At 41.1% G+C, this 15,107-nt stretch overlaps 1 protein-coding gene across 2 annotated transcripts; it reads right to left on the bottom strand.

Annotated features, from left to right (window-relative positions):
* Positions 1-952: 952 nt before the first annotated feature.
* On the bottom strand, positions 953-12,732 carry LOC139071456 (uncharacterized). 2 transcript variants are annotated; one of them, XM_070553951.1, is made up of 2 exons: positions 6,927-12,732; positions 953-6,830 (listed from the first exon to the last, which is right to left on the bottom strand). In XM_070553951.1, exon 2 carries the CDS (start codon positions 2,009-2,011, stop codon positions 959-961), a length of 1,053 nt encoding a protein of 350 aa, XP_070410052.1. In that variant the 5' UTR covers positions 2,012-6,830; positions 6,927-12,732; the 3' UTR covers positions 953-958. The 2 variants fall into 2 exon arrangements, with proteins under 2 accessions (XP_070410052.1, XP_070410054.1); XM_070553953.1 differs by having other exon boundaries at positions 953-7,181; positions 7,294-12,732.
* Positions 12,733-15,107: the final 2,375 nt, after the last annotated feature.

Raw genomic sequence — 15,107 nt, 5'->3', positions numbered from 1 at the left:
GCTCTTTATTTTAAATACTGCCCCCAGTGTTGGAATAGCCGGTTAGCAGTAAATTTGGTCCAGTGGACCTTGTCCTTTTTGACCTTAAATTGGCTCCGTTCCAAAGCGGGGATGCAGTGTCGGAGGCTGAGGATGAAGTTGTTTTGGTGTAACAGCATCATCTGTTCCTTGTGGGGTAGAGCTGTGGAGAAATTGATTGCCGGTACCAAAATCTCCGCATTGGGGCACTTTTGTGCAGCACAGTGTAGCGCTGCCCTGATCTCACTGATTAAACCCTTCTTATCTGTGTGACAACGGTTATTAATACCACAAGACAGGATTATTTGTTTCACATCAGTTGAAACCACCGCCCTACGAAATAGGTCGGCAACATGCTTCCATTTCGCCCCTGGGAAAGAGTCTATCTGTACATTCTGTGTGTAGTGGTTGGCAAATTTGCTGACATTTGAATCACCCACAATCACCCATTTTTCATTTAATTTTAATGACCAGTCCCGTGTTTTATTGAAGGTGTTCTGGTGCCTGTGCGGCCTGTTTACCTCCGGGGGGGGGGGGGGTCGTGGTCACCGCCCCTGATGTATCAGCCGTGGAGCAGGTGGGTTTGGGCTGTGACCGCAGGCTGTAGGGGAAGGCGAGTTGGCGCTGTGTGCTCATCTCCATCCTTCTTTGTAGGTTTATGGATGGCACCAGGGTGTGACCACATCCGGGAGAGGTTCCCCGCTGTGGTTTCGGGCTGTTGATCGGGCGTAAGCTGAACCAACGCTTGGGCCCGAGTGGCTGTTGTGCGGGAGGAGGGGCTGGATCCTCGGGTTGGACGTCCTCAGGCTGGGTCGTGACGTCCTCGATGTCGTCTGCAGCTCCAGCCCCTGTCGGCTCTCTGTGCATTTGTGCCACAGTGGTGGTTTGCCTTGGCGTGATCCTCTGCTCCTCCGTCCTTTTTCTGCCTCTCGTTGTCCCCTCACGCTGTGGGAGGGCTTCCGATGTCGGTTGGGGGGGGGGCGGTTGTGATCGGGGACGCTCCCCGTGCAGGCGGTTGTGGACATGGTTTCACGTCTGACGCTGTGGGCGACCATCCTGTGGCGATCGGCTCCGTCATCGTGGCGGACGTGGTCCGGTCCGGGGTTGGCGAGGTGGTGCGTTGGGCAGGACCCCCCTGGGTTGTCGGTGGGGGCGGGTTGGGGATAGCCGTGGGTCTCCTTCGGTCCTCCGTGTTCCCCCGTCTGTCGGGTGTCGCAGCAGGCTCATCCATCCGGCCAGACAGCACGTAGGTCTGGATCTCGTTGAGTGTTTCAGTTTGGAAACGGTTGCCCAGGTTCCGTCTGATCCACTTGGTGGCTATTTCCAGCGGAGCTAGGAAGTCTCCGCTGTAAGCTTTTAAAGTTTCTTTCTCCGTTTGCACCTCGTCTTCATAGTGTTGCTTCAGGATTGTAACCGTGTTATAGGCCCATGATCTTGCATTCCCATCTATGAGTGTTAGGGTTCTGCTGCTTGGGGCTGCAGGTTTAATCACCGTTGCTAGGTGCGTTGCTATGCGCTGAATTGCTGGTGTATTTCTGTTGGTGTCCGCCACATTTTTCAGGTGATGTGTGGCTTTGAGTAGCCTGTTCAGAACTCTAACCTTCGCAGCAAAGTCCGGGTCGTTGGATCTTTGTGTTTGGTTCTGATGGTTCTGGTTGTGGGCACGGGATGGTGCCCGGTTCTGTTCGCCTCTGTCATTGCGGTTCCGTCTTCCTTGTTGGAACCGGTGGTTGCGCTCTACGTGGCGTTCACCCGTCTGTGGTCTCCATGCGTCCGTTGGTTCGGCCCTGACCGCCTCCGCGTAGGAGCGGTGCCTCGGAGGCTGTTGGGCAGGGTGTCGTCTTTGGAGGCATCCGGAGCTGTCTCCGAAGGCCCGATGGTCAGTTTGTTCATGACGGCGGTTAGGCTGTTGTTGACTGCGGCGCCGTCCAGGCCTCCGGCGGCTGACCCGGGTCCATCCGTCGTCGTCCGGTTCATCCCTGTAGTCCCACATCTGTGCAGGATCGTGCCGTTGGTTTTGTTGAAGATTTATTCTTCAACTTTCTTACCTCACTAACTGTGGAGGGCTATCTGTGTTAGCCGTGGAGTTCAAAAAATGATTGAGGCTCACAAAGTGTTCTCTGGGAACTTTTCTTTTTAATAATGTAACAAAAAGGTAAAATAACATAAAAAGTACATAATCTATTTACAGTACAAGCTCATAATCGCGACGTTTCGACCCATGAATAGGTCTTCTTCAGGCAAAAGAGCTTGTGAGGAGAGCGTCCAGCTAGGTTGCTCTCCCGTAACTGAAATAAAATTCAAACTTGCGCAAACAGGCGCTAAAAGCAGTTAGTGGGTGATGATTGGTCCAAACGGCGTCTTGCGTACTTTCGTGAGTTTGAAGCAGGACCACAAGAAGCGTTGGTGGGGGCCGCTCGCCCTGGTGGCCGGTCGGAGAAGTTTCAGTTCTGTTTTGCTCCCCCTAGTTGTGGACGATGTGTTATACATACACCAGTACATTGTTATACATGTTGGTACATCCGGTCCAAGGTGAGGCCCCACAGCAGTTCTGAGTCAGTAGGTCTCCCCCTAACGGGGGTAAGACCTCTTACCACATGTGAGCAGTTACATAACAGTATTTACAAGGCATGACATGTGATTTGAGGCTCAGTGTTAAAAAAATGTATAAAATGATAAAATGAGATCATAGACCTTAGATACCGTATTTACATAACCTCATCCAGCGTTATGACAGATTCTGCCTAACCACTGGGCTGTTTGAAACCATGTTAGTAATAAGAAAACCTTTTTCTCTTTATTGTCCATATGTTAAGGAGATAAAAATCCATCCAAAGACTGGGGCTCACTCTGCAATTCTCTGAGGAAAGTTTCTGAGGGGGACTACTCCCGGCTGAGGGTAAATAGGTAAGTGAGAAAAAAGACAGAATAACCCTAAAAATAAACCAAATTCGTTTTCACCGACAGGCCGGGTTGAGGTCTGTCAAACTGGGTTCGTTTGTGGTCTTCTTGCCCCCTCCTGTGGTTAAGATGGGCATTGCATCTGTTTACATTCCTCCTAGTAGTAACACAGAGTGTTGTTTTTTTTTTTTTTTTTTACAAATGAAGATAAATGCCTTTAGGTTCCCAGAAGAGTTACTAAATGAGTTGCTTTCAGTTTGGGCATTCTTACAAAGCCTGTAGGAACCTTTGAGAGTATTTTTATAGGATTTGACCCTCAAAATTAGCATTCTGTAGGGGAGGGGCTCGGGGTGATGTTGGTGTCACAGGGCTCCTCTTTATGTTTAAACTGTGGGTTTGAGGGTTAGACTCCCTGTTTTTAGGGTTAGGTGGAGTAGATGGAGTAGATAAATCTCAGTGAGTCCCCCTGAATTGGTAAATTAACCAAAACAGTTTGAATGGGGAGTCACTGGCAATGCACGGGCCGTCGCATGTCACTCTGGAACCCCTCCCCAATCGTTGGTTCGTATCCATAAAGAGTAAAACAGCAGAGTAGGGAAAAATTAAAGGATCGAATAAAGGAACACTAAGAAGTAGCAAAAAATTAGAATAAATAAAGAAGAATAAAGAAAAAACTAGGTTGGAACAAAAACCGGTTCGGAACAGGTCCCAGATATGGAGTCATGGTGTAATGTCGCCCACATCCGAGCCAGAATCGGCTGACCATGGTCCCCCCAAGTTCAAGTCCAAAGTGTAGTAGAGAGGGAAGGGGAAAGGCCAAGAGATAAGAACAGAATAGAGAATACAGAAAAAATCCTTAAGGTAAGGGTGGGGTGAAGGGTGAGGGTTAGATTCTAGGTTTACAATGAGTAGGAGACTAGTAGCTTACAGCTAAAGACTAATGATTTAAACCCACCATCCTTAAGGGAAGGGCGGGGTGAAGGGTGAGGGTTAGATTCTAGGTTTACAATGAGTAGGAGACTAGTAGCATACAGCTAAAGACTAATGATTTAAACCCACCATCCTTAAGGTAAGGGCGGGGTGGAGGGTGAGGGTTAGATTCTAGGTTTACAATGAGTAGGAGACTAGTATCATACAATTAAAGACTAATGATTTAAACCCACCATCCTTAAGGTAAGGGTGGGGTGAAGAGTGAGGGTTAGATTCTAGGTTTACAATGAGTAGGAGACTAGTATCATACAGCTAAAGACTAATGATTTAAACCCACCAACCTTAAGGTAAGGGTGGGGTGGAGGGTGAGGGTTAGATTCTAGGTTTACAATGAGTAGGAGACTAGTAGCATACAGCTAAAGACTAATGATTTAAACCCACCATCCTTAAGATAAGGGTGGGGTGAAGAGTGAGGGTTAGATTCTAGGTTTACAATGAGTAGGAGACTAGTAGCATACAGCTAAAGACTAATGATTTAAACCCACCATCCTTAAGGTAAGGGCGGGGTGAAGAGTGAGGGTTAGATTCTAGGTTTACAATGAGTAAGAGACTAGTAGCATACAGCTAAAGACTAATGATTTAAACCCACCATCCTTAAGGTAAGGGCGGGGTGAAGAGTGAGGGTTAGATTCTAGGTTTACAATGAGTAGGAGACTAGTAGCATACAGCTAAAGACTAATGATTTAAACCCACCAACCTTAAGGTAAGGGTGGGGTGGAGGGTGAGGGTTAGATTCTAGGTTTACAATGAGTAGGAGACTAGTAGCATACAGCTAAAGACTAATGATTTAAACCCACCATCCTTAAGATAAGGGTGGGGTGAAGAGTGAGGGTTAGATTCTAGGTTTACAATGAGTAGGAGACTAGTAGCATACAGCTAAAGACTAATGATTTAAACCCACCATCCTTAAGGTAAGGGCGGGGTGAAGAGTGAGGGTTAGATTCTAGGTTTACAATGAGTAGGAGACTAGTAGCATACAGCTAAAGACTAATGATTTAAACCCACCATCCTTAAGGTAAGGGCGGGGTGAAGAGTGAGGGTTAGATTCTAGGTTTACAATGAGTAAGAGACTAGTAGCATACAGCTAAAGACTAATGATTTAAACCCACCAACCTTAAGGTAAGGGCGGGGTAAAGGGTGAGGGTTAGATTCTAGGTTTACTATGAGTAGGAGACTAGTAGCATACAGCTAAAGACTAATGATTTAAACCCACCATCCTTAAGGTAAGGGCGGGGTAAAGGGTGAGGGTTAGATTCTAGGTTTACAATGAGTAGGAGACTAGTAGCATACAGCTAAAGACTAATGATTTAAACCCACCAACCTTAAGGTAAGGGCGGGGTAAAGGGTGAGGGTTAGATTCTAGGTTTACTATGAGTAGGAGACTAGTAGCATACAGCTAAAGACTAATGATTTAAACCCACCATCCTTAAGGTAAGGGCGGGGTGAAGAGTGAGGGTTAGATTCTAGGTTTATAATGAGTAGGAGACTAGTAGCATACAGCTAAAGACTAATGATTTAAACCCACCATCCTTAAGGTAAGGGTGGGGTGAAGGGTGAGGGTTAGATTCTAGGTTTGGTCAGGGTTAGAGCGAAAGATCAGGGTCAGGGGCTAAAAATAAGATAAATAGGTGGCATTAACAGACCTCTATCGTTTAAAACAGTATTTGTAACTCCATCCTAAAACCATGTCTGTATTTCCCTCTATGAGCGGCGTTAGTTAGGCAAACCCAGAAAATCCTGTAATTGTAATAACCAAGAAGACATCTTTAGAACAAAAAAATTTTTATAATCCAGCAAAATTGAAGAAATCCCAGACAAACATCATGATCATGTAATTTATGTCAACCTGAAATAACACAAAAGATCACTCTCTCTATAAAGGCAAAGGAAGGGAGATGAACCACAATAAGTTATTGCAGGATTTAGGTTTGGATCTTAAAATGAGTGTATAAGGAAGTGTAAATTTGGATCAATCTCATTTATTCCAAATCTTGACACATCATCAGTAGTGTGCCTTGGGATCAACGGATCGTTTCGGCCTTTTAAACACTATACGATCCTACTCCAAGGTGGCCCGACGAGGTGATCATTCTCGCCGTGTGTCAGACTAAATTTTGAAAAACATCCAAAAGGGATTTATGGCCAGCTCCTGAGAGCCATATTTGTCCTTTCTATTAGTTATTATTTGTTAATTAATAATGTATTGCTGTAACTATTTGTTTATTTAGACATTTTAATGTTGTTATTTTGTGTCCATCTAATAATTGGATCGTTTTAATCCTAAAGTCCTGTGTTTATGATTTATTTCAGAAAGCCGTTATAAAAATAAATCCTAAATTCACCATTGATGCTCTATTAAAATAGTCAAGTTGCCAAATCCCCTATTATTTTCAACCGTCATTCATTCACTCAGTCATTCCCCCTACTTTATTATTCCTTCTAACTAATAAGCTCACAGACCTCGTAAAAGTGAGATGAAATCAGCGAGTAATAAACCAGAAATCCAAACTTTTCTGTGCTCCTTAACCCAAAGGGGGGGTTTGGACCCAAACAAATCTGTTTGTTACTTATAAATCCCACCTGGCAATTAAATACCGTTTCCCAAAAGAGACATATTTAACAGGAGTAATAAGAAATGCAACAGAATAATGATCATCATCCGTTTCCCTGAGAAAGAGCAGCGTGTGACATGATCCAAGCAAAACATCGCCCCACCGATCAGTTGATCACAATCTACCAGCCATTGTATCACCCAGCCTCCTTTTATCCTTTTATATGAAATCATAGCAGCACCTTACCTGTAAATAATGTCGTGTTAGAGCCTCAGCGAAGTTTTCCTACATGTGAACGAAGCTGATCAGCTGTCCTAAATGTAAGCCGTCAGATCACCTCCGCTCCGTGAACACCTCAATCAAAGTCCTCTAAGCAAATAAAAAATATGTAATCAAATCACCCGTCGTCCACAGTAGCCATTTAAAATAACTTTCTAAAACGGTTCACAGCTCCGTTACACCCACCACCATACGTTGCGGCTTCAAACTGAACGCAGCCCGTCTTGCAGTCCCCACTGGAGGCGAATACATCCAGCGTTCGTTACATAAAATGAAAAATCATCTTTCGTACCGCCGAGCAGCTGTCCGGTCCGAGCCAATGTCCCGAGTCCCATTTCTCCACCCGGTATTACGCGCACACTCCGATCACTGGCGTGTTAAGTCTGAGGCTGCCTCTCATCCGTACTGTTACAGCACCGTCCGTCACTCTCCTCTGAAACCCTGACCGCGTCCCCAGACTTATATTAAACAAACCATAAGGCGGTAACTTCCCAGATTACAGCATAATAAATATATTACCAGAATCCGCTCATGCATTTCTAAATCTCCTTACCTTACAGAAGAATAAAGATTTGCTTAAGTTAGGTCCTCGATTTCCCAGACCTTCTGAATACGCCCGTCAACTAGTCTAGACAAATCTCCCCCATTATAGTCCACAGGAACAGCCTCAGCTGGGTGACCTGGAGATTCCAGTCAAGTTAAAACATCTATAAATGGGCCTCGTTTGGGCTTGACCAAAATCTTAGTCTCCATTTAAGGCTTTAAGAAACATCGTGTACGTCTTGTGGTGTAAATGTCTTAATAAAATGGATGAGCAGCTATTATTTTAACCCTCAAAATCCAAAGCCCTGATTAGTGTCCTATAAAATCACCCTGTTGTTGATTCACCCAGGCAAAAATCAGTGAAGAGCACTCCCCTCTAACAACTACAATCAAAGGGACCCTTTTTTTAAGGGATTATTAACTGACTCGCCATATTCTGATGTAGTTATCTTTATCGGGGATTATTAAAGCTTGAAATAAATATTGTGGCATGTTAATGAAGCTTATTATATTGTTATTAACCAATAACTGGATCCTCCCCTCTGTCTAAGCTAGAAAAGTTAAATCCCACTGCAGTGCATTACACTATTATTACCAGAAACAGGTTTTTTATACTCTATTAATTTAGCTGTTTGTCTGATACATTTCATTTTAAGGAAAACAGAATACTGTAATGAGCTCTAGTACAGCTCATTTATCCTTGTTATTAATCCTCAAAAGGGATCTCTATATCTGGGTAAGAGTTAAGCACCTTTTATTTGTTATCTGCTTCATTCTTGTTTCAGCAAATTGTCGAGGATTAAAAAAATGCCGTGACTTCCTCATGTACTTCATTATCCTGTTATTAACTGACAAATGTATCCTATGTCCTGTTTAAGCTAGAAAAGTTAAATGTTCCTGGAGCTTATTCACTTATCAATATCAATAAGGAGTTTTTATGCTCAATTTAAGATCCAAAAATATTTTAGCTGTTTGTCTGATCCATTTCATTTTAAGGAAAACAGAATAATGTAATGAGTTCTTGTACAGTTCATTTATCATTATTATTAATCCTCCAAGTGGATCCCTATGTCTGGGTAAGAGTTAAACACCTTTTATTTATTATCTGCTTCATTCTTGTTTCAGCAAATTGTCGAGAATTAAAAAAATGCAGTGACATCCTCATGTACCTCATTATGCTGTTATTAACTGACAAATGTATCCTATGCCCTGTTTAAGCTAGAAAATTTAAATGTTCCTGCAGCTTATTCCCATATCAATATCAATAAGAAGTTTTTATGCTCCATTTAAGATCCAAAATTATTTTAGTTGCTGTCTGCTACAGTCCATTTAAGGGAATGTAGAATAATATAGTGAGCTCTTGTACAGCCCCTTTATTATTGTTGTTAACCTCAAATGGATTCCAGTCTCGATTTAGGGGTTAAGACCTTTTATTTATTGTCTGGTTAATTTCTATATTCAAGGGAAATAGTTGAAGTTTAATATAAATGCAGTGACCTTGTTCATGCCGCTTATCGTATTTTTACTATGCCACCAGAGATCTCAAACTATACTTCAAACTTTCCAAATTCCCTTATCCTTCATTTGGTCTATTTATTTCAAGGAGAATTATTTGAGAACTGCAATCATACAAACAGATACTCGTACTCCTCATTTTTGGGTACTACCCTCCAATAAAAACTAGTTTCTGTGTAAGGTTTGTTTTTTAATAATTTGAAAATATCTTGTTTGTTGTGTAGTTCATTTCCAGTTAGGGAAATCCTTGTAAACCCAAAATAAATTAATATCTTAATGTAAGTCATTTACTGTTACTTATCAGGTGCCAGAGGTCTTCAACCCAGGAGGGACAAAATACACACGTCCCTGCAGACAAAGGCCCCAAGAATCTTTGTATATGCAAAATGCCGTTACTAACACCTCCTCACTTGCAGACCCATGTCTCCCCCCCAAAAAAAACAGCTTTAGTTGGGAGACAAAAAGATACTTTAAATATAAAAAACTAAACCCTTGCCTTTTTAGACCTAAAATAAATCCTTCTTTTCATTTATCTCGTGTGGGCCTACATAAGGCCTTAAACCATCTTATTTTCCACACTAAACTTTGAGAAAACCTAAGTATAAAACCACTAGTTCAATTTAATTCTGTACCATGCAAATTGATCAAACAGAGTTTAGGGTGGCCTACTGCGTTTAAACACCCGTTACCCCCACTTCCTCTCAGGTCACAACCTAGCTCCTCCTGTCTACTTCTCATTAGCACCCCCCGGTGGTCAACAGAGAGATTACTGAAGTGTTGATCCAGCAGCTTAAGCAGCTCCTTTTAGAAGCCAAAAGGTGTAATGTCATTCATTAAATGTCCAATAAACCCTAACCTAAGAGTGTTACTTTTATCATATTCCAAGTAACCTTGTGATAAGATATTTATGTAAACCATCAGTGACCCAAACACTTATTCCCTTGTCAGCATGGTGTTTAACAACTCACAATACCACAGTTAAACTTATGAGTTTATTCTTACCATTCCCAATGTCACATAAGTCTATATAACCGAGCATCTGTTATTATAAACCCCTAGGATTCAAGTCCCAGGGTCCAGAAAAGTACAAATCTGACAGTATCAAAACCGAGCCCGACCTGCGAAAATAAACACTTTTTTCATATAGAAAAGAACATCAACCTTAAAATAATTAAAAAATTCTGACAAAGAATATCAGTTGTAACAGATAACCAAGACCCTTTCAGACTATCTGCTAATCCACCCGTTCTTTCATAAACCGTGGTTTTAAAGTGTGGATGAGCATAGATAAATAAAAATTTATTATAAGTTACAACTCGAAATTGAGAACATAAAAACAAATTTTTAAGAAAAATAAAAAAAGAAAGAGAGAGAAAAAAACGAGAGTAAGAGAGGTAGAGAGAGAAAAAAAACGAGAAGAGGAAAAATGGATTCGAAGGGAAAGGGATCCCAAATGGGATTTCTTTTTTCTGAAAACTAGGTTGGAACAAGAACTGGTCCGGACCAGGTATCAAATGTGGTGTAATGGTGTAATATCAACCACATCCGAGCCGTGATTGGCTGACCATGGTCCTCCCAATTCCCAATCCCAAATGTGTGAGGGAGGAGAATAAGAGTTGAGAGGTTGAAGTGGTAAGGTTATAATGGTTACCAACTTATTATGGTGCAAAGGAGTTCCGGTTATCCGAGGCACAGGCGAGTTAGGTGGAGTAGATAAATCTCAGTGAGTTCCCCCTGAATTGGTAAATTAACCAAAACAGTTTGAATGGGGAGTCACTGGCAATGCACGGGCCGTCGCATGTCACTCTGGAACCCCTCCCCAATCGTTGGTTCGTATCCATAAAGAGTAAAACAGCAGAGTAGGGAAAAATTAAAGGATCGAATAAAGGAACACTAAGAAGTAGCAAAAATTAGAATAAATAAAGAAGAATAAAGAAAAAAACTAGGTTGGAACAAAAACCGGTTTGGAACAGGTCCCAGATATGGAGTCATGGTGTAATGTCGCCCACATCCGAGCCAGAATCGGCTGACCATGGTCCCCCCAAGTTCAAGTCCAAAGTGTAGTAGAGAGGGAAGGGGAAAGGCCAAGAGATAAGAACAGAATAGAGAATACAGAAAAAATCCTTAAGGTAAGGGCGGGGTGAAGGGTGAGGGTTAGATTCTAGGTTTACAATGAGTAGGAGACTAGTAGCATACAGCTAAAGACTAATGATTTAAGCCCACCATCCTTAAGGTAAAGATGGGGTGAAGGGTGAGGGTTAGATTCTAGGTTTGGTCAGGGTAAGAGCAAAAGATCAGGGTCAGGGGCTAAAAATAAGATAAATAGGTGGCATTAACAGACCTCCATAGTTTAAAACAGTATTTGTAACTCCATCCTAAAACCATGTCTGTATTTCCTTCTATGAGCGGCGTTAGTTAGGCAAACCCAGAAAATCCTGTAATTGTAATAACCAAGAAGACATCTTTAGAACTAAAAAAATATATAATCCAGCAAAATTGAAGAAATCCCAGACAAACATCATAATCATGTAATTTATGTCAACCTGAAATAACACAAAAGATCACTCTCTCTATAAAGGCAAAGGAAGGGAGATGAATCATAATAAGTTATTGCAGGATTTAGGTTTGGATCTTAAAATGAGTGTATAAGGAAGTGTAAATTTGGATCAATCTCATTTATTCCAAATCTTGACACATCATCAGTAGTGTGCCTTGGGATCAACGGATCGTTTCGGCCTTTTAAACACTATACGATCCTACTCCAAGGTGGCCCGACGAGGTGATCATTCTCGCCGTGTGTCAGACTAAATTTTGAAAAACATCCAAAAGGGATTTATGGCCAGCTCCTGAGAGCCATATTTGTCCTTTCTATTAGTTATTATTTGTTAATTAATAATGTATTGCTGTAACTATTTGTTTATTTAGACATTTTAATGTTGTTATTTTGTGTCCATCTAATAATTGGATCGTTTTAATCCTAAAGTCCTGTGTTTATGATTTATTTCAGAAAGCCGTTATAAAAATAAATCCTAAATTCACCATTGATGCTCTATTAAAATAGTCAAGTTGCCAAATCCCCTATTATTTTCAACCGTCATTCATTCACTCAGTCATTCCCCCTACTTTATTATTCCTTCTAACTAATAAGCTCACAGACCTCGTAAAAGTGAGATGAAATCAGCGAGTAATAAACCAGAAATCCAAACTTTTCTGTGCTCCTTAACCCAAAGGGGGGGTTTGGACCCAAACAAATCTGTTTGTTACTTATAAATCCCACCTGGCAATTAAATACCGTTTCCCAAAAGAGACGTATTTAACAGGAGTAATAAGAAATGCAACAGAATAATGATCATCATCCGTTTCCCTGAGAAAGAGCAGCGTGTGACATGATCCAAGCAAAACATCGCCCCACCGATCAGTTGATCACAATCTACCAGCCATTGTATCACCCAGCCTCCTTTTATCCTTTTATATGAAATCATAGCAGCACCTTACCTGTAAATAATGTCGTGTTAGAGCCTCAGCGAAGTTTTCCTACATGTGAACGAAGCTGATCAGCTGTCCTAAATGTAAGCCGTCAGATCACCTCCGCTCCGTGAACACCTCAATCAAAGTCCTCTAAGCAAATAAAAAATATTTCCTGATTATTATCAGCCCTTGACTAGACGGTCTGTGTTCTCACCTCCCCCTGGGTGTGGCTTACTCCCTGACCCTGTGGACTTCTGACTGGCTCAGCTCGCAGGACAGAAACGAGATGCTCACTCACAAGTGAAACCATGGCCACGGTCAATGTAGAGTACTGGTAGGTTCCTCAGTTCCTCATCTCAGTACAGGGTTCCCACTCTTTTCTTGAAATTATTTTCCAGGACATTTTCAAGACTTTCAGTGTACAAGCCAAGTTATCATAACTACAGTTTGCCGATATCTTGATATGATCATATATATATATATATATATATATATATATATATATATATATATATATATATATATATATATATATATTTATGATCATATCAGGATATATTTAGAAACAGATATGATATTGTACCTACCTATACTGTTATATTGACAATATAGTTGTGGAAAGATTTTTGTCTTTCACAATCCCACCTGCTTTCCTCTACTTACAATGCAACACAACAAAAACAGAAGTTATTCTCTACTTTAGTTCATACCAGAGGTGCGATATTGTGTCATCATCAAGTCATCTCCATGTCAATTTTTTTTTGTTCTGCTCAGCAACTGAACCAGGTTAATTCACTATGCTGTTTGAAATCACCTGGTTTAATTGCTGAGCAGAACAAAAACATGACAGAGATTTTTTTAAGTTTATTTTTATTTATTCACAATTATAAATAAAACACAAAACAGGTTTGCGAAAACAAAAACTGAAAAAGATGACTTGACACAATGTAACTCCTCTGGTCCACACTGCTATTTTACGAGCTGAAATCACTTTAAAAGTCCAAACTGTATTCGCAATCTGTTACTAACAATTATCAAACTTTTAAATTAATTGCACCTGCTCACACCAAGGCAAATTACGCATCCGGTATACATAATGGCATAAATTGATGAGTTGTGTCTTTTTGACTAAATTATTTTGATTTACCAAATCTTTGTAATTTTTTTGTCATATTGATGAAATTGATTTACATTTTGTAAAGCTAAATGTGTTTAAATGTAAAATCCATTTAGCCTCCTGGATAATAAGAAGTAAAATATTATGATAAATTAGAAATTAAATTTCGGTATATATCGTGTATCCCAAGCTTTGGAGAAGTGTTATTTTCTGCAATTGTATGGTACCTTATATCTTGTGTGGGAGCCATTTTAAATGAAGGTGTAGTTATTGGTTTTGACACTAGAGGGAGGCAAGCCCACTGAACTTTTGAACAAGTCATTGTCTCCACCTCTATTTAATCATGGTGCAAATGGGCACAGGTGTGTTGGATGGAGACAGGGGCAAACAGTTTTGGACCGTGCTGAAGCAGGTTAGATTATGTTGGAGCTTACAGGAAGAATTGATTGACTATGGGAACATATGTCGGATGGATCTGTAAGAAAATAAAGGAACAACATTTTATTTCACCCCACGCGTCAACTGGTCTGTCCTCTTCCTTCACCTGTGGTGGATGGGTTTCGTTTGGAGAAACTTTGGCCCCACATCTTGTATTTGACAGTAATGCTCAAATGTTTATTTATCCCCCTCTTACTTTCTTGTACTTTCTTCAAAAAGTATATTATGTTCAATAAATCACCAAAACAAACTCCTTCAGGTTACCGTTTTACTGTTTACTTACAGCTGACTTAGTCTGACACCTGCATTCCAGAAGTAAAAATGAAAATCACTGCAAAAGTAAATCAAAAATATATATTTCAAACTCAAACCCTATCCTGCAGTGCAAAAAAGTCTATAAAACAAAGCAATGTCATTTCAGTAAAAATGTTCCTCTAAAAGAAATCTCAGTTATTGTAGCTTCTTGACGCTCTCCTGCAGATCTTCCAGTGTTTTAGCTAGGGCTTTGTAGCGTTGTGGTTTTAGGCTCTTTTATGAAAGAGGAACCATGCTAGGTATTAATTCAGAATATTAATTTTTAATAAATCAATAACCAAATTTTATATTGTTAAGAAGACTCAAAGGTTGTTTTCATCGATAAACTGACGATAATATCTGTGTGTCTGTGTTTCAGTTCAATGAACAAACAAGTTTCAAAATTAAAAGTTTTAATTCTTCAAACTAGACTAATGATTTTGAAATTGACAAACATGGGAATAACAATCAACATTGGCAACTTGTGGGACAATCTTTAACAGTTGATATGATCAAATAGACCTTGTGGTGAATTTATGAAGATTGAGAATGTTGTGATATGAATGCGTGTGTGAGTCTGATTTTGCTTCAGGAAGAAACAGGTGTCTGAGTGAAGTGATGGTTTGGATAAACTTAGGTCTTATCAGAGAACTGCATCAAACGCTAAATACCGTGCTTTGTCTCACCGAACTCTTGCGGACCCTCTTTCGGATCCGGGCCGTGGAGGATGGTGATGGTTCATCCAGATGACACCAGCGGCTGACAGGGGAGACGTAGGTGTCGAACGGAACCTGTCCAGAGTTGCCCTCGGTACACGTAGATGGAAAAGCGTTTTGTCGATGCGTTTGTTAAGTTTAGTTCATTCAGAAATCAAAAGACTCGGGATGAGCCTGCGTTAGCAGTTGCAATTCAGCTGTCCTGTCTGGCTTGGCAGGAACAGCGTGAGGGGGGGGGGGGGGGGGGAGAAACGAGCCGACCGGCTCTGTCCCCCC

This window comes from Nothobranchius furzeri, chromosome 1 (genome assembly GCF_043380555.1).
Source record: "Nothobranchius furzeri strain GRZ-AD chromosome 1, NfurGRZ-RIMD1, whole genome shotgun sequence".
NCBI lineage: Eukaryota > Metazoa > Chordata > Actinopteri > Cyprinodontiformes > Nothobranchiidae > Nothobranchius > Nothobranchius furzeri.
The sequence above is the reverse complement of the archived record's forward strand: the minus strand, read 5'-3'. Positions and strand labels throughout refer to the sequence as shown.

Bases quoted from the DNA above. Each gene is read 5' to 3' on its own strand.
- LOC139071456 (XM_070553951.1), bottom strand. From the start codon at position 2,011: ATGTGGGACTACAGGGATGAACCGGACGACGACGGATGGACCCGGGTC.